At 40.5% G+C, this 27,386-nt stretch overlaps 1 protein-coding gene across 15 annotated transcripts in view; it reads left to right on the top strand.

Annotated features, from left to right (window-relative positions):
• Positions 1 to 27,386, top strand: part of MYO9B (myosin IXB) — an 80,114-nt gene that overhangs the window by 15,869 nt on the left and 36,859 nt on the right. For all 15 annotated transcript variants that reach the window (XM_038383657.2, XM_043502619.1, XM_038383660.2 and 12 more), the window contains exons 3-8: positions 19,159 to 19,253; positions 23,440 to 23,502; positions 25,042 to 25,141; positions 25,889 to 25,989; positions 26,345 to 26,474; positions 26,986 to 27,075. In XM_038383657.2, the coding sequence (XP_038239585.1) occupies positions 19,159 to 19,253; positions 23,440 to 23,502; positions 25,042 to 25,141; positions 25,889 to 25,989; positions 26,345 to 26,474; positions 26,986 to 27,075 (579 nt within the window). The remainder of the gene's footprint in view (positions 1 to 19,158; positions 19,254 to 23,439; positions 23,503 to 25,041; positions 25,142 to 25,888; positions 25,990 to 26,344; positions 26,475 to 26,985; positions 27,076 to 27,386) is intronic.

The raw sequence follows: 27,386 nt of genomic DNA, 5'->3' as shown, positions 1-27,386 counted from the left end.
AAAATCCATGTCTGTTGATCTGCTACTTTGAAGACAGATTTTTAAATTATTTGTTTTTAATCTCTAATCTTTCTTTGCAACTAACTTTCTGCATAGATGAAATAGACCATTTAGTCCTCTTTTGAAATAGGCTATTTCTCTATTTTTCCTTTGCAAGTTACTTTCTCGTCTTCAGAGATGTCGGTTTTGATCAGTTATATTTTAACAGCCAGAGCTCAATGTGCTGGGGTAAAGGATTCATTGGGTGTCTCTCATTAGGACACTGTCAGTATTTGAGTCTAGGGTCAAGCAGAACCAGTCACTTGGTTCCACTGAATAAGGAATACAGTGAATGTTTTCATAAATAAATAGCTCTCCATTGAAATAGTTACTGCTCTGAATCTATTGGTGTTTTTTTTGCATGGTGAGGATGTCTTTAGCCTTTCCATTGTGAACTCCTTTCACGGGGATTTACTTCTCTGGTGTAAATGTTTGCTTCGGGCAGAAGCATGTTCTCAGCTGGGGAGAAATTTTGATTAACCCATAAGTGTTCTGAGCAAATTCTGTCTTAATTACTACATCATTTCCACCAGAAGGAAAGACAGGAACCATCAGTCTTATACAGGGGTGTTAGTGGGTTACAGATTGTTGTAATAATTATTAAATCCAGTGTCCTTATGAGGGTGGCCACTCGTATATACCCAGAATACTGGAGATTCTGGTATTTCTGGGAATGATGTGGGCGTGATCCCATCCCCATCAGTGTGATGTGCGTATAGGGTCACGCCACACGGGGGCACCATTTGGAAGATTGTGTCATCTTGCCCCCACTGGTGTGACCATGCGCATGGTGTGTACAAGGTCACACTGGTTGTGGTGGAATGGAGCGCTCTCCATTATGGCATCCCTCATCAGATACTGGATAAAACCATATCTGGTTTTGTCTCAGTGCTGGATAGGGAACAAACATTACAAAAGCAGGACAGTTCATTTAAAAAACAGACGAGTGGCCTGCTTAGTCCCTATTGAGTTCATGGTTTTTAGTGTCTAGAAAAGTTATGAATTTAAGCTCCCACACTCATCTTTTGAAGGTATTGTGCAGGTTTCCTTTGAGGATGAAGGCTGAGAGGTCAGATATGGAGTGATCACTTTGTGAAAAGTGTTCAACTACCCAGTGATAAGGGTTTTTTGCTGTATCATTTTTCAATGTGAGTCACTTAGGTGCTTTTGAAAATTTTACCCATGGTGCTTTACAGAACAGGGAGCGCATGCAAGCATTTTGCCTTGCTTTCTGCTACTTGAAAGCAGAAGTAGAATTTGAGGTTTGCCAGTTGCTGGAGCTCAAGTTTGCAGTTTAGAACAGAAAACAGGAAGGGGTCACTGTGGAAAGCACTATTCAATCAGCTGATCTTGCTGTGTCTGATACTGTTAACTCTTTTGGACTCTAATTTGCAAGATGTGATACAACATAATCAAATCAGATAGAGGGGCTTGAAATCACATGTTATATTTTGCCACCTGAATGAGAAATGCACATACTCCAAACTTCAGCAGCTAGATTTGTAATTATCTGTTATGCAATAAAAAATGAATGCTGTTTTATTCAAGCATTCTTGGGGCATGACTACACTTGCAGATGTAGAGCGCTTTGAGTTAAACCAGCCTTCGGAGAGCGCAGTAGGGAAAGCGCTGCAATCTGTCCACACTGACAGCTTCAAGTGCACTGGCGTGGCCACATTTGTGGCACTTGCAGCGGCATTGGGAGCGGTGCATTATGGGCAGCTATTTCAGCATGCAAGTGGCTACAACGTGCTTTTCAAATGGGGGGGTGGAGTGTGACAGGGAGCGTGTTGTGTGTATCTGCGGGGAGAGAGAGTGGGTTTTTGGGGGGCTGAGAGCATGTCAGCATGCTGTCTTGTAAGTTTAGACAGCAGCAGACCCCCCTCGCCTCCCCCGCGCCCCTCTCTCTCTCTCTCTCTCTCTCTCTCTCACACAGCATTCCACCCTAATGGTTGCTTTGTCTCAGAGCAGATAAGCAGCTGGTTGTCAGAAACGGAGCTTTCAAAGGGCATTTCCGCATTCCTGCAGTCAATTCCAAACAATAACAAGAGTGGCCACTTGACTTAAGGGGATTATGGGACATTTCCGGAGGCTGATCAGAGCACCGGAAAGCAACACCTTGTTCACACTAGCGCCACAGCACTCCGGTAAGGGCACAGCAAACGTTATTTCACTCGCCAAGGTGGAGTATCAGCAATGCTGTAGCTGCGGAGTCAGAGCGCTCTATGTGCCTTGCCCGTGTGTGTGGACAGGTAGCGAGCTAATGCACCCAGGGCTCCTTTATTGCGCTGTAACTCGCAAGTGTAGCCAAGTCCTTAGAAATTGATACACCTAACGTGGAAGTCTGAATCATAAAGAACCACTCCTAGCTAGAAATATGACTAAAGATTGAAACCTAAACTTGGGAATTTTCTAAATAAACCTTCACATAAAGATGACATTTCAATGTATACCATCTAAAATTTAGGATTTAATAGTTTCTTTTTATAAGTATTTCAGTCAAGAACTTTTCTCACGCTTTAAGGGCCTTTGTCCATCACACATTAATTCAACCTAAACTCCTATCTGGGGCTGTATTTTCGTAAATCCCTTTGTTTGCTTCTTAATAAAAGTAACAAAATGCAGTACAGCTGTATCCCAAAATGTCTTGCAGAGCTGAGCACAAGTTTGTATGAAGGGTGCTACTGATCAGCTTGAAACTAAAAAGGATGAAATAAAGCATTCGTAGATGCATGCAAGTTAATAAGGCAGTACAATCCTGCATGTAGAGAAGTTATGGAGGCACCTGTGACTCTAACCAAGAAATATGAGTAGGGTTATGTCTGCATATGGGTTAGGACCTATAATTCTCCAAGAGTTCAGCTTGAGTATCAGTGGGAGCAGTGAAGGTTTGAAGTATAGACAACTCACATTTTTACAGTAGGGTTAGACAACATGGTAACTGCTCAACTCATGTCTGTGCTACTGCCTCAATTATTATCACAGCTGGAGCTGATGAAGTGGAGAATTATTGGTCCCATTTTTCTTAGTGTAAATTCATATTCTGTTAAGTGATGATGAATACTTAAGTCAGTTGTGAGTTTAATAGGAGAATGCAATGAAAACTTTGTAGCAAATGTTCTGTCTTACAGAAACTGAATTGTTCGCAACCAAAATGTCCTGTTTCAGAGTTGATTTGGCTACAGTGAGAGTCACTTGGGCTTTTCATTTAATAGAACCAAGCACAACAAGGAATCCTCCTTTGAAAATGAGTTTTTCTGGGGATTTTTGGGGCAGAAGAATGCTTTGAAGTGTGTTTTAGTCATTTGGCAATACTCTATTTCATTTTTGCTTTATATTTTTGAGTCCTTCTGAAATGTGAAAGACTATTAACATTTTTGAAGTCTGCTTGATTGCAGTAAGACTATAAGAGCCTTTAGGTATTGGCTTAGAAATTCCCCCATTTTTCAGTGACCTCTTATTTTAGTGATACCTGGTTGCCAGGCATCTGCTAATGAGCTGACCTTTTCATAGAGTTCAAGTAAGTCATAACAACATTTCTAATATAACGTAAAAAAGGTGAATGGTGGCATAGTACTGGCAAGTTGTGTTTGTAATTAAAAAAAAAAATCATATATTTTAAGTATAGCCTGTCAGGAAACCTGAAACTACATTTTTTTTCCTTACTGCATGTTCTTTGTTATGTGAAGACTAGTTAGCCAATGCTGGTAGCTCAGCTTTCCTCAAATTAGTAGAAAGTGTTGAATCATCTAATCATTTGCTCAGAATAACCAGACTCTGGAAAAAATATAACTACAACTACACCTTGCCATGGGATTAATTTAAATGCTTCTTGACATTACCTTCTCCAACAACTGAGACTGCCAAAATGATTGATAGGTGTCCTAGTTAACTATAAAAGATATTGTATATCAAATAAATCAAAAATCAGTCCTGGGTTAATATGGACTTAGCGCATAAAAAATCATGGATCTTGGAAAAATAAGGTGGTCAGAAAATAGACTGCTGTTGCTTATACTTCTGCAACACTAGCCCAAAGGAAATACGACATGGATCGCTATCTGGCATTCTGACTTCATGAATAATTTTAGCAAGGTCTTTTTTCTGCTACATACAATAATAGTATAGCAATCACATGCAATATCATAATAGACATGACAAGCATCTCTTGTTACACTGTAGCTTCCACATGTGTCTGTTTATGTATGGGAAATTGTCAGGTGCCAAGCTGAAACATTCTAATAAAATCTCTAACAATAACATCCCCGGGATGGGTATTTTGTTGAATTTCCAGCTTCCAAGATGTAATTTTTAAAAGCTGTTTAAAGATTGCAAGGGGACCAATTGAACATTCGGGATATAGTAGCTATCTTAGTAATAGCTGCTAGAGAGGAAAAGCTATTCAATTGGAGTGTTTAGTGCTAAAAAACATAGCCAGCAAGCTGCTAAATAAATTAGGAAGTAGTTTGGGAGCTAATTGAAAGCTTTTTCTGCTTAACTCACTTTCTCCCTCTTCATAATTCCATCTTGAGCTCTGAGAATAGTTTTCTGTTGGTGGCATTTGCCCCTCTTTTCTGGGACAGAACTCACCGGACTCTGCAACTTGCAGGCAGCTTTGCCTAGGTAGCTTTTTTGGAGTTTTCTTGCCAGCTCCTGATCTAGAAAAATAGATGGTGAAGACTATTCATTTTCTGTGGAAGACAAAACTGTAAAAGTGACCTAATCTAACAGAATTCCTCAGGGAGAAAAAACAAGACTGAAATATTTTTCTCCTAATTAAGTGATTTGCCACTGCACTGCCCTTGTTAATATACAAATGCTAACAAAACACTGTAGTTAAAATAAACTATTACTTTTTTGGACTGCAATAACACACTGATTTCAGCATATTTGTGTTAGGAGATTATGGGCTATTTGTCATCCAAAGTGCTTTTTCCTTTTCCCTCCCCTCTCTCAAATTGGTGAGTACATGTGTGAAGATCATTTTAAAACTGTTTTGTGCTAATGTGCAAGACACTGGTTTGAAGGCAAACTTAAGAATTCCCAGCCTTTAGACTGGATATGACCCACCATCTAACTGATGAGGCACCAGTGTCTGACGTGTTACGGGGATCCACCCAGCAGTGGTAGTTGATACCTTTGGGAGTCACTTCCATCTCTTTCTATCTTTCTTCAGGAACAAAGGAGGGAGTGAAAAAGAGAGGCAAAAGATGGAACGATCATGGTTCATCTTTAATTTTTTTTTAATGTTTAAAGTTATGTAAATGCGAAAAGAGAGTTAAGAAATGAAACTGTTGCTGTTTTAATTATAGAGTGGTTGTTACAGGTGTCCTTATTGATACACTAGAACAGTATAGGGAATCTACAACAAATGGCGGGGACATGTTTTGGGTGGGTGCCAGAGGATGGATACGAGCGTAAAGCTAGGCAGGCTCTGTTTTCCTTTCCACAATTTAAACAATTTAATCTTTAAAGTGTAATCTCTTACTGAAGTGGAGGATTGCCTTCTGGTATGGGCAGTACTTAGGAAAACTAAACTATGGCTGGGCATAGGGTTTAGAAATTTTTATATGGACTAAGTTATAAGAACATAAGAGCAGTCATACTAGGTCAGACCATGGTCCATCTTGCCCAGTATCCTGTCTCTGACTGTGGCCCATACCAGAGCTTCAGGGGGAGTGTACAGAAGAGGGCTATTATGGAGTGATCTATCCCTATCTCCCTCTGAAGGAATTAGCGTCTCCTGGGAGCTTTTTATAAGGATAAAGTTTGGGTTGGTTAAACTTTTGCACTAGTCCTGCTAGAAACTTATGTTCCAGGCTTATTCCACATGATTGGCAAGGCTTTACTTCACTACATAGTTTTGGAATGCTCCAAGAATTCTGTATGGTCACTTTGTCAAGGAAAAATGTGAAGTATTGAATATATTTAAAAGACACATGGAATATGTGTTAGAGATTTTGTAAGATTGGTAAAAAGATAAATACTGGCCTTCTAAAGTGCTGATAAACTTCACTGGCAGTAGTTTCCAAATAAGAGCCATTCTTGGCGAAGCCACTTGCATAATTTGGGAATGGTAGAAATTCATTGTAAATGTCTACTTTTGAAAGTCTCAGCTAAAAATCCAGCCAGTTTCTGAAACCAAATATTGGTACATGTGAATTTCTTGGATTCATTACAAAAATGGCCTTCCTAATCCACTGAAATAATAAAGCATAGTGCCTCTGAAGTGGAGGATGGTAGCACAGACTGTGGAATAGATTGAGGTACCTCTTCAGTTGTGGAACAATTTTGATTCTTGTCTTAGTTTGATTTGACAGGAGGATTCCAGGTTACTCAAGAATATTATAGAGATGACAGGTGAAATAAAAACAGCACTAGGTACTCTTCTGCCATTTGAATAATGTATTCCTGGAGGCGTCTTCATGAAACTTAATTTTCTTCAAAGGATGGTTCCAAATAAGAGTGGCCCAAGCTATTAATACTGCCTGTAAGTGTTTCTCTTGTAAGCCACATTCCTTAATAAATAAGAAACAGCAAAAAATGAATTAATATGATAGCAGAACCCCAAAGGTAGAAAAAGTGAGGCTTTCCCAGAGACCAGCTAATTCATGCTAGGGAGAAGCTGCTAAACTTAGTTATGGAAAGTAAAGTTCTCAATTTGCCAACCCGCTAGAAATGGAAAACAGAGTAAAACAGTTTGAGCTTGCTGCCAGCCCTCAGTCTTCTATATTACAGATCTGCTGAGCCTGTGATGTTGGTATGAGGTGGGCCAAGACTAAGTGGTACTTCAGCTCTGGTTTTCATTCACATTTGCCGCAAAAGCCTGCATAATATATTTAGTGGGTGTAGACTATGTTCTATTTAAAGTGCCTGCTGTTCTGAGGACATACACTTTATAAAATGATCATAGTCACAAAAGGCATGGCAGTTCCCTTTTTTTATTCACTTAAACCTCAGTAGCTTCTAGTTACATGATGTCAAATGTGGCCTGACATGTTGGGGTTTTTAGCCTACTGATAAAATACTTCTTTGCTCTTAAATGCGCTCACCACATGGCTTGTCCAGACTTCCCCAGACATTGACACCATGCACTGGTCATGTCATTAGCCTTTACAGACCAAGACTGCACTATTCTCTCTAGTTAAGAACATAAGAATGGCTGTGCTGGGTCTGACTGACAGTGACTAGTGTCAGCTGCTTCAGAGGGAATGGACAGAACAGGGCAACTTATCAAGAGATCCATCCCTTGTCGTTCAGACCCAGCTTCTGGCAGTCAGAGACTTAGGGACACCCAGAGCATGGGGTTGCATCCCTGACCATTTTGGCTAATAGCCAGTGGTGGACCTATCCTCCATGAACTCATCTAATTTGTAATGTGAACCCAGATATAGTTTTGGCCTTCAACATCCCCTGGCAACAAGTTCCACAGGTTGACTGTACATTGTGTGAAGTTGTACTACCTTGATTGTCCATTGGCCCAGCTGATTGTTTGGCAGGCTTCCTACTTCTGATGTACTTTAAAAAAAAAAAAAAAAAAAAAAACCACCAACCCTGGAGTTAACTTGTGTCTTTTTCTAGTTGCTCTTCATATTCTTTTTTGGGCTGCCTAATTATCCTTTTATACTCAACTTGCCAGAGTTTGTTCCTTTCTATTTTCCTCAGTAGGATTCAACTTCCAATTTTTAAATGATGTCTTTTTCTCTCTAACTGCCTCTTTCACTCTATTTAGCCATGGTGGCATATTTTTGGTCCTCTTACTTTTTTTTTTTTTTCCAATGGGGGAGGTATAAAATGGGTTAAGCCTCTAATTATGGTGGTTTTTTAAAAGTTTCTGTGCAACTTCTAGGCATTTCACTCCTGTGACTGTTCCTTCTACAGAATTCCACTTAACTAATCTCCTGGGTGGGTTTTTTTGTTGTTGGGTTTTTTTTGGTTTAGTTCCCCTTTTTGAAGTTAAATTGTGCCATAGTGGGTTTCTTTATTTTCCTCACCCCCACACAAGGATGTTATATTTAATTACATTTCAGTCACCATTACCGAGCGGTTCAGTTATACTCACCTCTTGGACCACAGGCTGTGTACTTTATACTAAATTAAGAATTGCCTCTCCCCTTGTGGGTTCCTGGACTAGCTGCTCCAAGAAGTGGTCATTAATGGTATCTAGAAATTATATCTCTGCATCTTCCCTGAGGTGACATGTTCCCAATCAATATGGGGCTAATGGAAATCCCCCATTATGATTTGGTTTTCTGTTTTATGTAGCCTCTCTAATCTCCTTGAGGATTTCAGAATTACTATCATCATAGAAGTGTAGGACTGGAAGGGACCTTGAGAGGTCATCTACACTAGTCCCCTGCACTCAAGCCAGGACTAAGTAATAACTAGACCATTCCTGATAAATGTTTGTCTAACCGCTTAAAAACCTCCAGTGACGGAGATTCCACAACCTCCCTAGACAATTTATTCCAGTGCTTAACTACCCTGACAGGCAGTTTTTCCCAATGTCCAACCTAAACCTCCCTTGCTGCGATTTAAGCCCATTGCTTCTTGTACTGTCCTCAGAGGTTAACTAGAACAATTTTTCTCCCTCCTCCTTGTAACAACCTTTTATGTACTTGAAGACTGTAATCATGTCTCCTCCTTCCCCTCTTCTCTATTCCAGACTAAGCAAACCCAGTTTTTTCAGTCTTTCCTCATAGGTCATGTTTTCTAGACCTTTAATCATTTTTTGTTGCTCTCTTCCGGACTTTCTCCAATTTGTCCTCATCTTTCCTGAAATGTGGCATCTTTCCAGAACTGGACACAATACTCCAGTTGAGTCCTTATCAGCACGGAGTAAAGCAGAAGAATTACTTCTTATGTCTTGCTTACAACATTCTTTGTTTGCTTGCTTTTTTTTTTACAGTGTTACACTGTTGACTCATATTTAGCTTGTGATCCACTATGATCCCTAGTTCGCTCTACCCCAGTACGCTTTCGTAGGCAATCATTTCCTATTTTGTACGTGTGCAACTGATTGTTTCTTCCTAAGTGGAGTACTTTGCATTTGTCCCTATTGAATTTCATCCTATTTACTTCAGATGATTTCTTCAGTTTGTCCAGATCGTTTTGAATTTTAATCCTATCCTCCAAAGCATTTGCAACCCTCCCAGTTTTTTATCATTTGCAAACTCTAAGTGTACTCTCTATGCCATTATCTAAATTAGTGATGAAAATATTGGACAGAACTGGACCAGGACCGAGACCTGTGGTACCCCACTCAATATGCACTTCCAGCTTGACAGTGAACCACTGTTAACTACTCTCTGGAAAGGTTTTACAACCAGTGAACCCACCTTATAGTAGCTTACCTAGGTTGTTTCCCTAGTTTGTTTATGAGAAGGTCATGACCATCCTGGTCAGGTTGTCAGTAGTATATTATTATTGCTATACTCAAATTCCATGCTTGAATAGTATATCTGTAAAGGTTTTATGATACAGTTTGATTCATTTAAGATTTTTTAATATATTTGGCTCGATCCTTTTTTTTACATATAGTGCACTAGTAGGGAAGTGGCAATCTACTCTGTCATTCCTATCTATTTTGTCTCCTAATATTACTGTGTCCCATTGATTCTCATTGTTACACACAGTTTCTGTGATGCCTGTTAGATGAATATCTTAATTTAATGCCAGGCACTCAAGTTCACCCATCTTAATATTTAGAGTTCTTGCTTTTGTATACAAACACTTATAAAATTTATCAAGATTTAGTTGTCTGCCTTTGTGTGATGCAGTTGGATGGGACTCTTTATTTTATTTGACTCTTTCTCTTCAGTTTCTAACTATGCTTTGTCAACTTCTGTTCCCTCCTCTTTACTAGGATATAGAGTATCCCCATTAGTAAATCCTCCCCTGAGGGATGTCTCTGTCCAAACCGTGTGCTCCTATGCACCTGCCAGCTTTCCCTCACCCCTTAGCTTAAAAACTCTTCTACACTGTTTTTAATTTTATATGCCAGCGATCTTGTTCCATTTTGGTGTAGGTGGAGCTCATCCTTCCTGTATAGGCTCCTCCTGTCCTAAAACGTTCTTCAGTTCCTAATAAACCTAAATCCCTCCTCCAAATGTCGTTGTCTTATGTACTCAGTGAGACCCTGCAGTTCTGCCTTTCTAACTGGCCTTGTGTGTGGAACTGGCAGCATTTCAGAGAACGCTACCATCGAGTTCCTGGACTTTAATCTGTTCCTTGGCGGCGTAAATTTGGCCTCCGGGAGCTATCTCCTTTACCTATGCCATTGGTACCTACAAGTACCACGACCACCAGCTCCTCCCCAGCACTGTACACACATCTGTCTAGATATCTCAAGAGGTCCACAACCTTTGCACCCAGCAGGCCATTCTCCATGCAGTTCTCCTGGTCATCACAAAACCAAATATAGATATTTCTAATAATCAAATCTCTCAGTACTTTTACCTGTCTCTTCCTAATAACTGGAGTCCCCTTCCCTGGAGAGGTATCCTCAGTGTAAGAAGGTAGCATGACATCATGTGGAAGGAGGGCCCCAACTGCAGGATGGTTCCATCTTAATGTTATCCTGCCCTGAGACTTTTATCCTCCTCACCAGAGTGGTGGCTGTCAGATTGGGGGTGGGGCTGGTCTGTTTTCTCGGAAAGACTCATGTATGTACCTCTCTGCATCCCTTAGCTCCTGCAGTTCATCCACCCTGGTCTCAAGAGCCCGTACTTGGTCTCTGAGGGCCATAAGCTGCTTGCACCAAATGCACACACATGCCATCAGCCCACAAGGTAGGTAATCAGAGGTGCTGCATTCAGTGCAATAAAATGATACGCACCCTACCTCCCACCCTGCTGCTGGACTTCTGCCTGCACTGTTTTTACTCTTGCAAGGTCTTTTGTGTGTGTTTGTTCTTTGTGTGTGTGTGTGTGTGTGTGCTTTTGCCCTGTGTGTGAGGGAGTTATTGGCCTAAGTTTAGAGAATATTTTTAGGTATACCTAGCTCTCTTTCTCCCTCTCAAATCCCCCACTTGCTTCTCCAGTTCACTAGCTTTTCTAGTTGCTTACTAGCTGGCATTTTAAATGCTCGTTCTCCCTGAGTTAGACCCACTCTCTCTTGTTAAGGGATTCTAAAGGGACTAGGATAAAAGGATAGAGCTCCTTAGGAAACTATGCTAGGCTCAGCATATGGGCCCCCACCACTTCCCAACAGACCACATTATACATTTCATTCAAGCAGGCACACAGCGGACAGCAAACTCACCCCAAAGGTCACCTAATCACTGCTCCTTCACCTGGAGAGCTTCCTCGCAAAACTCCCATTTGCCACTCCTGTTTGCTAGTTGGGTGTGGATGTCTGTCAAGCACTGGATCCAACTATGGTGAGCTTGATTCACTGGGTTGCTTTATCTCCCAGAGTAATGAAACTAGTTCACTCTTGATAGTAATTAATAAATGTGCATAATCCCATAAAACTGGACAGTTCTATAATTAGAAATGGACACAGTGGACCTCGGGCTTTGGTCCTTACATACGCAGGGGCTTGGAATGGAATTGTAGAACTGTTGTGATTCTCTGACTGTGGAGGTGTTTCTGCATGTTCCTCACCCCACCCCAAAATCTCTGTTCATCCTCTCGTTTTCTCATCATTCTACATTTTGAGCTCTAAGCTTGCACTGTCTTTGTTTTATCTGTATGTGCAGTGCCTCACACTATGGGACCCTGATCAGGTTGAGGCCTCTAGGAGATAGCATATTGTAAATGTTGGGTTCACGTACCAGTGCTCTATGCCTATACGCAATCCTCTCCCAATGCTGTCTTCAGTTGTGTCATAATATTTCTCACTTTTGTAGTTGTGGCCAATGATATCCTATTTATAAGGCAATCTGGGGACTCGGTGTGTTCCTTTGTGGTTCTACAAGTCCTCATTAAATGTGTTTTAATAGCCAACCACAGTGTCTACTTTGACTATCTAGGTTTCCTTTCTTGTTACTTTCACTTCAGGAGGGTTTTGTGAGCAGGGATTTTTTTCCTTTATAGACCCTTATTTTCAGTGACCTGGAGTCTGCACACAAACTTGCACTGAAATAATTAAATTGGCATTAATTCACACCTCTTATTTCAGTGCGAGTCTGTATGGATACCTTTATTCCGAAAGAAGTGTGTCCACACACAGACTTGCACAGAAATAACTAAACCTGTGAATTAAAACTTATTTAGGCTTGGTCCACACACACAATTGCACTATTTTAACTAAAGGTGTGATTTTTAAAAAAAATAGACTTTAGACCTGGCTTAATTTGGTGTAGCTTGCACCTGTAAATCCTGTTAAAACATTGTTCAGCCTTGCTGGCTTTAAGAGGAAAATGTAACTTTTTGTTTTTAGTAACCTCACCAAATTATACAGTAAATAATGCTCAGTCCTGTTCTCCATGATATAGAGCACTGTGATGTAAGGGGTAAAAAGCATGCTGAAGTGGTATTTGCTTCTGATTTGGGTGCAAGGTCAAACATTACTCAGTATTTTGAAATTTACACATTCCAAATAGCTAAAAAAGGGAGTAATGGGTGTAATTGACAATGAGACAAAACCAGTAAACACATTTCAAAGAGTATGTAAAACAGATATATTTTACATCATTTTTTGGGAATTTGCTATGTGCTTAGACTAAATACCAGAGGTGAGGTCATCTGAGCCATTGGATAGTTTTTTAAATCATATGCATTGCTTGCATGAGTAATCGGTAAAAAGTCTTTTAGCAAACAAGGATTATGGGATTTCTTATTAATTAACTCCAGGATGCCTGCTTGCTTGTAAATAGATTATACTTGGGCAAACCTAGTGCACTGTGGATTTTTTAGTAGGTGGCAAACTGACAGCCTTAAGATCAATTTTTTGCATGTAGTTGATTCTTTGCAGAGTAGGTCTACGAATCCTTTACAGGGGGTCTTCCCTAGTTTGCAATTTGGTGCGGTTTAATACTGCTGATTTTTTTTACTCTAAATGAGAGGTAATTGGTGACATTCTCTTGAAAGCCATAACTAAGCCAGTACTGGTGGAAAGGGACAGATCTAACTTCGTGTCATGGATTGTTCATTGTTCTGATGTCACAGGAATTCCTATTTATGGATTGGCATCAGTTCTATTAACTATAAAATTGATTGATCAACCAGGGTTGTCTAAATATACCAGACATAGCCAAAATGAGTTATCTGCATGTTCCCTCACAGACCCATGCCTGTGAGTGGAGTAAAATCAAAGAGATAACATCGAGAATTAACTTGTTAGGTGGTAGTTACAAGAATACATTAAGGAATGCTGGTGATATAACACAAGCAAAGCAGTAATCATAAATCCATAGCTAATGCGCAGTATCCTAGTAGCTGATGTGTAATATGAAATGTACAAGGATGTAAACATTCATTGTCTGCAATCCTGAAAATGTGTCCTTGAACATGTGTGTTCAAATGCCTTACAATGAGGCTTTCTTCCGGCAACTCACGGAAGCTACTAGATCGCATGCCCTGATTCTCATGGGTGACTTTAATTTTCCTGATATCTGCTGGGAGAGCAATACAGCGGTGCATAGACAATCCAGGAAGTTTTTGGAAAGCGTAGGGGACAATTTCCTGGTGCAAGTGCTAGGGGAGCCAACTAGGGGGAGCGCTTTTCTCGACCTGCTGCTCACAAACCGGGTAGAATTAGTGGGGGAAGCAAAAGTGGATGGGAATCTGGGAGGCAGTGACCATGAGTTGGTTGAGTTCAGGATCCTGACGCAGGGAAGAAAGGTAAGCAGCAGGATACGGACCCTGGACTTCAGGAAAGCAGACTTTGACTCCCTCAGGGAACAGATGGCCAGGATCCCCTGGGGGACTAACATGAAAGGGAAGGGAGTCCAGGAGAGCTGGCTGTATTTCAAGGAATCCCTGTTGAGGTTACAGGGACAAACCATCCCGATGAGTCGAAAGAATAGTAAATATGGCAGGCGACCAGCTTGGCTTAATGGTGAAATCCTAGCGGATCTTAAACATAAAAAAGAAGCTTACAAGAAGTGGAAGGTTGGACATATGACCAGGGAAGAGTATAAAAATATTGCTCGGGCATGTAGGATAGATATCAGGAGGGCCAAATCGCACCTGGAGCTGCAGCTAGCAAGAGATGTCAAGAGTAACAAGAAGGGTTTCTTCAGGTATGTTGGCAACAAGAAGAAAGCCAAGGAAAGTGTGGGCCCCTTACTGAATGAGGGAGGCAAGCTAGTGACAGAGGATGTGGAAAAAGCTAATGTACTCAATGCTTTTTTTGCCTCTGTTTTCACTAACAAGGTCAGCTCCCAGACTGCTGTGCTGGGCAACACAAAATGGGGAAGAGATGGCCAGCCCTCTGTAGAGATAGAGGTGGTTAGGGACTATTTAGAAAAGCTGGACGTGCACAAGTCCATGGGGCCGGACGAATTGCATCCGAGAGTGCTGAAGGAATTGGCGGCTGTGATTGCAGAGCCCTTGGCCATTATCTTTGAAAACTCGTGGCGAACGGGGGAAGTCCCGGATGACTGGAAAAAGGCTAATGTAGTGCCCATCTTTAAAAAAGGGAAGAAGGAGGATCCTGGGAACTACAGGCCAGTCAGCCTCACCTCAGTCCCTGGAAAAATCATGGAGCAGGTCCTCAAAGAATCAATCCTGAAGCACTTAGAGGAGAGGAAAGTGATCAGGAACAGTCAGCATGGATTCACCAAGGGAAGGTCATGCCTGACTAATCTAATCGCCTTTTATGATGAGATTACTGGTTCTGTGGATGAAGGGAAAGCAGTGGATGTATTGTTTCTTGACTTTAGCAAAGCTTTTGACACGGTCTCCCACAGCATTCTTGTCAGCAAGTTAAGGAAGTATGGGCTGGATGAATGCACTATAAGGTGGGTAGAAAGCTGGCTAGATTGTCGGGCTCAACGGGTAGTGATTAATGGCTCCATGTCTAGTTGGCAGCCGGTGTCAAGTGGAGTGCCCCAGGGGTCGGTCCTGGGGCCCGTTTTGTTCAATATCTTCATAAATGATCTGGAGGATGGTGTGGATTGCACTCTCAGCAAATTTGCGGATGATACTAAACTGGGAGGAGTGGTAGATACGCTGGAGGGGAGGGATAGGATACAGAAGGACCTAGACAAATTGGAGGATTGGGCCAAAAGAAATCTAATGAGGTTCAATAAGGATAAGTGCAGGACCCTGCACTTATGATGGAAGAATCCAATGCACCGCTACAGACTAGGGACCGAATGGCTCGGCAGCAGTTCTGCGGAAAAGGACCTAGGGGTGACAGTGGACGAGAAGCTGGATATGAGTCAGCAGTGTGCCCTTGTTGCCAAGAAGGCCAATGGCATTTTGGGATGTATAAGTAGGGGCATAGCGAGCAGATCGAGGGACGTGATCGTTCCCCTCTATTCGACACTGGTGAGGCCTCATCTGGAGTACTGTGTCCAGTTTTGGGCCCCACACTACAGGAAGGATGTGGATAAATTGGAAAGAGTACAACGAAGGGCAACGAAAATGATTAGGGGTCTAGAGCACATGACTTATGAGGAGAGGCTGAGGGAGCTGGGATTGTTTAGTCTGCAGAAGAGAAGAATGAGGGGGGATTTGATAGCTGCTTTCAACTACCTGAAAGGGGGTTTCAAAGAGGATGGCTCTAGACTGTTCTCAATGGTAGCAGATGACAGAACGAGGAGTAATGGTCTCAAGTTGCAATGGGGGAGGTTTAGATTGGATATTAGGAAAAACTTTTTCACTAAGAGGGTGGTGAAACACTGGAATGCATTACCTAGGGAGGTGGTAGAATCTCCTTCCTTAGAGGTTTTTAAGGTCAGGCTTGACAAAGCCCTGGCTGGGATGATTTGGCTGGGACTTGGTCCTGCTTTGAGCAGGGGGTTGGACTAGATGACCTTCTGGGGTCCCTTCCAACCCTGATATTCTATGATTCTATGAATGTGTTGTCAGAAAGCTAGCAGAAAACCATAGAAATCTTCTCAGAAGAGACTTTCAGAGATCTGTGCTGAAGTATGGGACAGTGCAACTGCAACAGTGTAGTGTACTCTAGTACAAGTATGGATCCCAATGAGAACTGCAAACGAAACAGCGTGATTAGCGTTGATGCAGTGCGCCATTGATGTTTATGCCATAACTGTCCCAATGGTTTGTTTATGGCTGTCATTTTCAGGATGCTGTCATACTTGGCCTTTCGGTGAAATCATTCCATGGATTTGTTGTATCGGGAAACACAAATTTCATCTGGGAATTCATAACTGATGCTGCTTGAAGTTTGCATGGGAAATGTTTGTGGCAGAACTTTCTGCAGATAAAGTTCACACTTGGAGGTGTTATATTTTCTAAACTGCTGCCTTTCCACCCTGACTGCACAAGGTCATTTCTATGTGCATTTTAATCAAGTGACAAGATCCCCTTAAATATACCTCCACTATAATACCTTTAGTTTGATTTTTGTCTTGACTTCTGGCTATTTTTAAGAAATGTATCAAGGATCTTTATTAAGATTTAATACCAAATGATAAACATTTTAAAAAGTCACAATTAAATGTTAGGGATATGGCAACGTTAAACAGTTTTCAGTGCTGATTATTAAGTCGCACAAGTATTCCTGTTAAGAATTCCCAACTTACAACTTTAAATATAGGATAACAGAGGTTTCAATAATGATTTCTTCCTGTGCTGGGGCTGTTGGTATCTTCAGATTTGGTGCACTCCATTAATACACAGAAACACATCCTTCTTCTTCAAGTGATGGTCCCTAGTTTATTCCACTTATTCGGAATGCGGATAGGGATCACGCATCTTGAAGAACCTCCAGTTAGTATGTAGCCTCCTATTTTTTTGGCTGACTATGCATCCCAGAGCCATCATAACCTGAATAATCATGAAATCCATGGGCACTTCTAGGGTATAGATTCCACAGAGAGACTGCCTGGCATGGAATGCATCTTAAAGTCTTAACATTGGGTGGCAGTTACAACAAAAGGGAGCCAATACCTTCCAACTCTTGGAGACAAAACCTAGCAGATTCCTTTTTAAATAAATGTGTGGTCATTTACATTGATTTGCATAAAGTACATATATTTGTAAATACATATTGCCCACTTATCCTAATTACTCACTTCACACACATATTACACACCCTCTTTCACTTTATCCCAACTTATTACACATGCATTCCACAGACAAAATTCTTTCTGCATCTACTTCCTTTCAATTGTGCACCCTCTAATTCTGCACCCACCCATCCACTACTTTTCATAGATATAGCCACTCATTCCGCTCTCAGATCCACCCATTCCATGTGCACCATATCTATTCCACACACCTTTCATACACATCCTTTCCACCTGCTCATTCCATATACACATTGCTCATCCCAAAAACCCCCACTCCTGAAAGCTCATCTCCAAATGACAATCCCTTGCTTCCTGCTCTCAGCTACTCCTAAATTAACCCTTTGGCTCTTCTACCAGTCTACCGTAGGAGGGCTGCCCGTTAGGAGTTTTCCCTAGAGTCCAGTGGGAGGGATGAAACCCTGTGAAGTGTATGGCAGATAATTAATTGAAGACAGGCTGGTACTCTCGCATTTTATGTCTTAACTCCCCTGAGGTTAAAGGCAATAAAATTGTTGCTGAAGTATTTCAATCTGAAAGTCTGGCTATCAAGGTCAAGTAAATGTGCTGCTGTCTGGTCCATAAACTGGCCCACAGAGGGAAGGTTGTTCAAATACTTTTAGGCCAAAACTGATCTATAATCTGTAACAGCAATACAGGCAGAGCTTGAGTAGGTGGGTTAATGACATTTAAATTGGAGCCCTGCAGATGGGGCATGCCAAGCTGAATAGACATGTCATTGTGTCAAACTATGGGTCAGGATCCCAAAGTGGGTTGTGACCCTGTTCTAATGGGGTCACCAGGGCTGGCTTAGACTTGCTGTGTCCCATGGCTGAAGCCTGAGCCCCAGGGCCGAAGCCCGAGAGCTTCAGCCCTGGGTGGCAGGCTCAGGTTACAGGCCTCTTGTCTGGGGCTGAAGCCCTTGGGCTTCATCTTCCCCATCCAGGGCAGTGGGGCTTGAGCAGGTTCAGGCTTCGGTCCCCGCTCCTGGGGTCAGGTAATAATTTTGGGTCTCAGAAGGGGGCTGTGGTGCAGTGAAGTTTGAGAACTCCTGTGTTAGAGGCATTGGAGGTAGTGATCTGCTGTCTTTAGTGTCATGGCTACAGTATTTGTTCCTCTTCCATCCTTCTCTGAGTCTGGGAAAACTTTTTCATTAAAGTGAGAAAAGAGGAAACAAATTCTAGCAGCTTAATTATTGTTTCTCTGGAGAGAGATTTTAGACTGTCAGACTGAATTCTACTCCTGAAAGCTGCTCATGCAAATCTCTTCATGACAAATACTAATGAACCTAAAATTCATTCATTAGTTGAAAAAATGTTGAAAGGACCAGTTCACTCTGAGAGCAATTCCAAGATGAATTTCTGCTAACCAAAGCCATATCTGTGAACTTCCATTTTTTCATACAAGATTAGTTTGATTAACCCTCAGAATTCAAATAGGCTAACTTTGCAAAACAGACTTTAATTTCATATTTTCTCTTTAAAGACAAAGCAACTTTTATATTACTTTGTAACATAGAGGGTGGGATTCATTTTTGGAAACAGGAAGCTTGCTCACTTTGTGGTTTTGACTATGGAGAGTTACTTCCTTGGTAGTTGCAGCTTTCTTCCCCTACACAAGATCCTTCTCTAAGCTCATACTTGCTTTCTAATGAATTCAGGCTGTTTTAACTGTGGTTTCCTTTGTTAAGCTTTTTTTAATCTTGGCTGTTCGTGTTCCATATTAAAGTAATTTCCAATAAATTTAAGAGTCCCCTTCCTCAAATTCTGAAATATCGTCTGATGAGCAAAATGTACTGATATATAACAAATAAGAAAGGAGTCTTAGCAACTGTTCATTCTCATAGCACATGCATCTTGCTCTTTCATTAGGATTTTGGGTGTTGGATAAACAATGAACAGTGGAAGCTATGTACCAGCTTACTCTGTTTCACTGATGAAAATATAGACTCACCCTGTTCTTTGTTACAGGCTTTCGGAAATGCAAAAACAGCACATAACAACAACTCCAGTCGTTTTGGAAAATTCATTCAAGTCAACTATTTGGAGAATGGTATTGTCCGAGGGTAAGTATGGCATGAAGTTCTTTCTGGAGATAAACTGTATGTTCTTAAAGTTTTGTGCAGACTTGATGGAGTCTGAAATAGCTTTTCATTTAAGCATTCCACATATGTGAATGATCTGTTTCTGTGGGTGGTTATTTCAAAGATACATAACTTCATTTTGTTTGGATTTTTCATAGCCCACATAAAAACAATATCTAGTACTTTTTCCTCAGTAGGTCAGAGGTCAGTATCAGTCTCATCCCCAGTTTGCTGAGGTGCACACAGAGGAAGTGGCTTGCCCAAGCTTACCCAGTATGCTACTGGCAGAGCTGGAAGTAGGGCCAGATATGCTGAGTCAGTCCAGTGCTCTGTCTGCTAGGCCACGTTGGCCAAGATATTTAATTTCATTTGAATATATCCCTACAGAGCCACGTTTTTAATAACACAGTTTAAATTAGTAATACAATTAACAATGTAATTAATACAAGTTAAGATTTTGTCCAAACAACAAAGTAAAAAAAGCCGAGGCAAAAAGGGATCCTTTTAAAAAAACTTTTTAAGTCCTTTTGAGGAAAATAGAAAGGAGCATAAACTCTGGCAAGTGAAGTGTAAAAATGTAATTAGGAAGGCCAAAAAAGAATTTGAAGAACGGCTAGCCAAAGATACAAAAAGTAACAACAAAAAAATTTTTAAGTACATCGGAAACAGCCTGCTAGACAACCAGTGGGGACAATTGAGATGCTAAAGGAGCACATAAGGAAGATGAGGCTATTGCGGAGAAAATAAATGTATTATTTGCATCAGTCTTCATGGCTGAGCATGTGAGGGAGATTCCCACACCTGAATCACTTTTTTTAAGGTGACAAATCTGAGGAACTGTCCCAGATTGAAGTATGTATTAGAGGAGGTTTTAGAACAAATTGATCAATTTAACATCAGTAAGTCACCAGGACCAGATGGTATTCATCCAAGAATTCTGAAGGAACCCAAATGTGAAATTGCAGAACTACTAACTGTGGTATGTAACCTATCACTTAAATCAGCTTCTGTACCAGATGACTGGTGGATAGTTAATGTGATGTCAATATTTTTAAAAGGCTCCAGAGGTGATCCTGGTAATTACAGGCCAGTAAGCTTAACTTCAGTACCGGGCAAACTGGTTAAAACTATGGTAAAGAACAGAATTGTCAGACACATAGATGAACATGATTTGTTGGGGAAGAGTCAACATGTTTTTGTAAAGGGAAATCGTGCCTCACCAATTTACTAGAATTCTTTGAGGGGGTCAACAAGCATGTGGACAAGAGTGATATAGTGGAGAGAGTGTATGTAGATTTTCAGAAAGCATTTGACAAGGGTCGCTCACCAAAGGCTCTTAAGCAAAGTAAGCTATCATGGGATAAGAGGGAAAGTCCCCTCATGGATCAGTAACTGGTTAAAAGATAGGAATCAAAGGGGAGGATTAAATTATCAGTTTTCAGAATGGAGAGAGGAAACAATGTGTCCATCAGGGGTCTGTCCTGGGACCAGTACTTTTCAACATATTATTCATAAATGATCTGGAAAGGGGGGTAAGCAGGTGGCAAAATTTACACATGATATGAAGCTACTCAAGCTAGTTAAGTCCCAGGCAGACTGCGAAGAGCTACAAAAGGAACTCACAAAACTGGTTCACTGGGCAACAAAATGGCAGATGAAATTCAGTGTTGATAAATTCAAAGTAATGCACACTGAAAAACATAATCCCAACTATACATATAAAATGATGGGATATAAATTAGCTGTTAACACTCAAGACAGAGATCTTGGAGTCATTGTAGATAGTTCTCTGAAAACATCTGATCAATGTGCAGCGGCAGTCAAAAAAGCTAACAGAAGTTGGGGATCATTAGGAAAGGGATAGATAAGGAGACATAAAATTTCATATTGCCTCTATATAAATCCATGGTACGCCCACATCTTGAATACTGCATGCAGGTCTGGTCGCCTCATCTTAGAGAAGATGTATTGGAATTGGAAAAGGTACAGAAAAGGGCAACAAAAATGATTAGGGTTATGGAAAAGCTTCCATATGAGGAGAGATTAGTAAGAGTAGAACTCTTCAGCTTGGAAAAGAGACAACTAGGGGGGAATATGATAGAGGTCTATAAAATTATGACTGGTGTGGAGAAAGTAAATAAGGAAGAGTTGTTTACTCCTCATAACACAAGAACTAGGGGTCACCAAATTAATAGGCACAGTCAACCTACAGAACTCCTGGCTAGGAGATCTTGTGAAGGCCCAGACTATAACATGGTTCAAAAAAGAACTAGATAACTTCATGGAGGACAGGGCCATCAATGGCTATTAGCCAGCATAGCAGGAATGCAAAACCATGCTCTGCAGTGTCCCTATCCTCGGTTTGCCAGAAGCTGGGAATGGGCAACGGGATGGATCACTTGATGATAACCTGTCCTGTTCATTCCCTGTGAAGCACCTGGCATTGGCCACTGTCAGAAGATAGGATACTGGGCTAGATGGACCATTGGTCTGACCCACTCTGGCCATTCTTATGTTCTTAAGATTGTCACTGTATATTTAATTTCCTGCTAAACGGTGGCTGTTCCATGTCATCTGTTGTCCTCTCCATGTTGTAATTTAAAATAGTTTCAAATCTACTATTTGAAGAGAGTTTGGGGAGAAGTGAAATAGAAGTGAGGAAGTTTTGTTCTTTTAGAGAAGTCACATACCAGCTGAAGGACAGGTGCAGAAGAAAATGACAATTCTAAACAAGGTAGTTAAAACTATGTACACATGCATTAGCTATTACTTGGGCTTAATGTAGCTGAAGAGGAGAGGATGATTCAATGTATGTTGGTTAAAAAAAAAAAAAAAAAAGTCCCAAATGTAGATTCATTTTAACTGGGGCATCATAGTTACAAAACGCATTAAAAAAATCAATATGATGGTGTCTAAATATAACTTGAACTCTGCAACAGACATTAAACATTGCAGGTTATTCTTTAGGAGTGCTCTGATCCAAAAGTGGAGTAACTTTATATCAGTTGTATAAAGTGATTAAAGGTTATTTACTACAGCAACAATTAGATGTTATATTGGATCTTTCATTACAGGTAATAGGTTTTGTCCAATAATTGCTTCCTATATGATGTCTTTGCACTTAATTGTCCATCTAATGTCATATGCTGAAATCTGTTTCTGTCTTGGTGTGTAAACTTTGTAGTATATATGCAGAATACATAGCAGCATCACACCACACGTTTCTGTAAACACATTAAGGTTCTGCTTTCATGAGGTGGAATGAGATAGCTTAGAACATTAAAAACGAGTTCTGGTTTATGCCGCAAACCTGTCTGTTATTCCAGGTACTGAAATTGTAACAGTTAACTGTTGCTGGGGTTTCAATGCAATGTTCCATTGAAAAGTCTTATTTATATCATTGCTGTTTCTTAAACGCTTCAGAGATGAACAACAAGCCTCCACTCTGTTTCAGTGCTTTGAGTATTATTCTGGACAAATCTGGCATCTTTACAGATGAAGTCACCCCAACTCAGGAGATTGGTACCATGTGAATTCATTTGTTTTCTGTCTCCAGCATGAGAAAAGGCTACTTCAGCTCTGGCTTCATTCTTTGTCCATTTGTATTCCCTGTGGAAGAGTAGATTGTTCTGTTGCTTACTCACCATACAGTTTCCAACATAGAGTTCCCTGCTTTCTGGCCTCCCTCTGTGGCTGGTGGGGTGGTCCAGTGTGGGCCAGCAAATTCAGGAAGTCTGTCAACAGTGTTTCTGTTATATTCTCTCTGCAGGTTGTGGCCTTTGCTTGAGTCCCTAAAGTGATAATTTACTCTATTGGTAAAATCAAGTTTTGTACAGTATTTATGGTTTTACAGCAACAGTTAATCTTAGTTTAATGTTTTTCCATTCATATCTACCAAGATAAAGCACCAAAAAGATAAATGTTCCTCAGGGTAGGTGCCCATTTCAAGCATTCTCATTGTATCCTCTCAAAGCCAGCACAATATGACTGAGTTTTTTTCGTCTCAGGCTAGCAGAGGTGACAACGAGGCCATTCTACCCTGAGCTCTAGGGCATATGAAATCTTCATAAACTCACTTGTAGCTAGTTGCTTTTTAGTGTTTAATATCCAGATGCTCTATTTGACTGTGTTGCCCCATTCATGTTTTATTTCTTTTGGGGGATTGCAGGGCTGTTGTTGAAAAATATCTGCTTGAAAAATCTCGCCTGGTCTCTCAGGAAAAGGATGAAAGGTAAGAGGAGATTCGTATTTTGTACTGTCTGTTGGATTGTGTCTCCCACAATCAGGATGTCCACCTCTCTAAGCACAGTTTTTTTTGATATAAATGAAATTCCACAATTGTCTAATTCTCCTGACAAGAGACTAGATCACAATGAGAAGAGTTTGGGGTGAATTACTGGTTAGTGTGGGCAGGTCGTCGGCAGTTTGTGCATCTGTCAAAAGGCTGGACTGAACCTGAATGAATACTGGCTAAATCTGTACTGATCAGTGCTCTCTAGAAATATACTCCTAGCATGATGGTTGCCAGTCCTGGTCAGATAACAAGGATTATTTAGAGTTATGAAAATAAATTTAGCTCATTCATGTCATGGTGCCAGTATTTCTTAGAGCTAATAGACATTAAACATTTTAAAGGTGACCTGCACAAAGTTGTTCACAAATTGGTTTTTTTTTTTTTTTTTGTTGTTGTTTTTGCTGCTTATGACTTGCATAGAAGTCCTGAAAGTTTTCCAGAGAACTTCTCTGCTTGTTTGGGGTTTATTTTACCTTAAATATCTGTAGTATCAAGTTTGGTTTTGGTGGAAGAACTGTCTCAGATCCCTTGTGAGCTCTATGATAATGGGAGTAGGAGTACAAAGACCTTCTTTATCCAACATGTTAACTAGTACTTGAAGTTAAAATGCTGTTTCTTGACACTAGTTTTTCAGACATCATAAAAACAAAAAGGACGCCAGCCCAGTTCTTTTCCCTTTGCAAGTCACCTTAAAGCACCTTCCCTTTGTGCACTCGGACACTGCTACATACAAATGAATTTGTGACAGTGGACCCAGAAGGAGGAAATACTTAAGCCATTTTGAGATTTCATATAAAGGTTTCTTCTTCTCGAACTAGTGCTGCTTATCTGGATGTATATTCTGGAAAAACAGATTATGCACTTTTTCTAAGTAAATTCTCTATAATAGATTTCAGAGTAGCAGCCGTGTTAGTCTGTATTCGCAAAAAGAAAAGGAGTACTTGTGGCACCTTAGAGACTAACAAATTTATTAGAGCATAAGCTTTCGTGAGCTACAGCTCACTTCATCGGATGCATTTGGTGGAAAAAACAGAGGAGAGATTTATATACACACACACAGAGAACATGAAACAATAGGTTTATCATACACACTGTAAGGAGAGTGATCACTTAAGATAAGCCATCACCAGCAGCGGGGGGGGACCAAATGCATCCGATGAAGTGAGCTGTAGCTCACGAAAGCTTATGCTCTAATAAATATGTTAGTCTCTAAGGTGCCACAAGTACTCCTTTTCTTTTTTCTATAATAGATGTACAATTCATTATTTATTACTTTAATAATAAAGAACAAATGAGAGGATAAGAGTAATTTTCTTCCTTGGGATTTTTTTCTAAACACTTTGTGTGTGTCACTAATGATATGTAATGTAGTAATTATGGCAAAGGTGCCTTTTTATCAATTTGGAAGCATGTAAGGCTTAAAGAGAAACCAATATCATATCTTCATTAAGTAGAAATATGTTTCACTCTCTATAGGAACTACCATGTGTTTTATTATTTGTTACTTGGAGTCAGTGAGGAAGAACGTAAAGAATTTCACCTCCAGCAGCCTGAAGATTATTTCTACCTCAATCAGGTAAATGTTGGTACTCTGTGTAACTTCAGTGATGAAGATGCTGTGTTCCTCCTTTGAGGTGTTGTAGTGATAAAGGACACCAGAGCAGAGAATCTTGGTTTCCTCTTGTGTCCTGTGACGGTTCTCTATCTAGAAACTAGTTCAAATGGCAAAGGTGGCTTTTTGACAAAACATTGCTTCTTAGCTATGCAGCAACATGAGCACCAACAGCGCAAACCGTGGTATGAACCACTCATTACTCTTCTCTTTGTGGATGAGATTTAACCCTCACCAAACCTGTCTATGCTTCAGCTTTGTGGGCCCCATATTAGAGATCACGGCAGGTCCTAAAGATGAACCTGTGAGCACCATATTGACATGACATAAAATTCCCTTTGTAGAACTATTTTAGAGATGTTCTCAACCTCAGTATCAGTAATTAGACTTCACTTTCTGTTTGAAGACTCAGGTGACTGTTGATTGTGCTTATAGCATCATTCATTTGGAGACTGGTTGGGGAAACAAGACAGAATATGCATTTGAAATAAGAGCTTAGTCTTGCAGTTGCTGTAAGAAAATTGAAATAAACAAAATTCTGGACTTTGCCAGAGCAAAACAAAAGTTGCTTCAGGCCTGCACTTTGGATGGTTCATCTTTGTTCATCTTCCTTCATTAGAGTGGTTGCATAAGAGTTGTGCCAGCACCTCTGTTGTTCAGTGTGTTGTTCAGGGTTTATGTGAACTGAATTATTGTGCGGCTTTTCTGTAGCATAACTTGAAAATAGAAGACGGGGAAGATCTGCGCCATGATTTTGAAAGATTAAAACAAGCCATGGAGATGGTTGGCTTTCTTCCAGCAACTAAAAAACAGTAAGTAGAATTGTTTAGCCTCTTTCTGCAGACAGCAGGTTAGTGTTCATATATTGCAGTGAAATTGATGTGAAGTAGTCTGTATTGCTATCTGTGCTGTAAAAATGCATTATGAACAGAATGGTGTGGTGTGTGCTAATTTTTAAGACATCAAAACTATATTTATTTTGCTAAGCTCATTACAAAACAGGGAAAGTAGAGGGCTACTTTTGTGGGCTGCCGTAGGCCAGTTGTGTTGTCCACATATTTCCAAGTAGATGTGGCTGTGTTTCTGTTATGCATTCTGGCTGTATTAACCTGTTAACTTCAATTAGAACATTTAATTTTAAAAAAGTCACTTGTTTTTATTCTTCAGGATCTTTTCAGTACTCTCAGCTATTCTTTACTTGGGCAATGTTACCTACAAGAAGAGAGCCACAGGTCGGGATGAAGGGTTGGAAGTGGGACCCCCAGAAGTATTGGACACCCTCTCTCAGCTTCTGAAGGTAGAGTATTCCTATTAATGTGTTCCATAAACATTAAACTACTGTCATGTTCTGCCTCAATAACTTTTTGAGAGCATTTTTGTTGCTCAAGTTCAGCATGCCCCAGAACTGGCATAGGAGTATTGTAGGGGTATCTTCTTGGGGAAGGGAGCCAGCTTGCTATACTGAATGTGCATGCTGTGAGTCACTTTTCTGGGAATAGGGAGAGTAAAGGGGGTAAAATACAACCCAAAAGATGGGAATGGTAAAATCTGGTTACTCTGTTAGCTCTTCAGCTCTGTATCAGGAACAGAGAAGTGGAGCTTAGCTTGTCAGCACTGGGGCCTTCCCACCATAGAAATCAATCCTAACTTCATGTAAAACTTACTCAGCCACAGCTGTAGTTGTCCTAAGGATTTGACTTGGGTATCTGAGGAATTAGTAACTACCGCTGTCACCATATTGCTGTTGGTCAGGTAGCTAACATTTAAGGTTGTCAGTAACTCTTGTTTTTCTTGCTTTTTGTGTGAAGGTCAAACGAGAAATTTTAGTGGAAGTACTGACAAAAAGAAAAACAGTGACTGCTAATGACAAACTTATCCTGCCATATAGTCTCAGTGAGGTGAGTGTCTAAAGGCATTAGAACAAGGAACTTGACAATTTACCCTATAGCTGACCTGCATTGTGAGTCTGTTTGGTAAAAATGCTAGAACAGTTGTCTTGGGCTTTTCTTACTCTTTAAAATCACTAACCAGAAAATAGCCCCTGATTACATCTGAGCTGTGAATATCATGTTGTTGGATTGCTGTGGGATTTTTACTTTATTCACTTAATGTGATTTTGGCCATGTTTATTAAAAATATGTATTTGTCAACTGGTGGAAAAAGTTATGTATTATACATTTAGTGAGTCTATACAAATGAATGTTAAAAT

The sequence above is a fragment of the Dermochelys coriacea genome, chromosome 25 (assembly GCF_009764565.3).
Source record: "Dermochelys coriacea isolate rDerCor1 chromosome 25, rDerCor1.pri.v4, whole genome shotgun sequence".
Lineage (NCBI taxonomy): Eukaryota > Metazoa > Chordata > Testudines > Dermochelyidae > Dermochelys > Dermochelys coriacea.
This window is presented reverse-complemented; position numbering and strand designations above follow the sequence as displayed.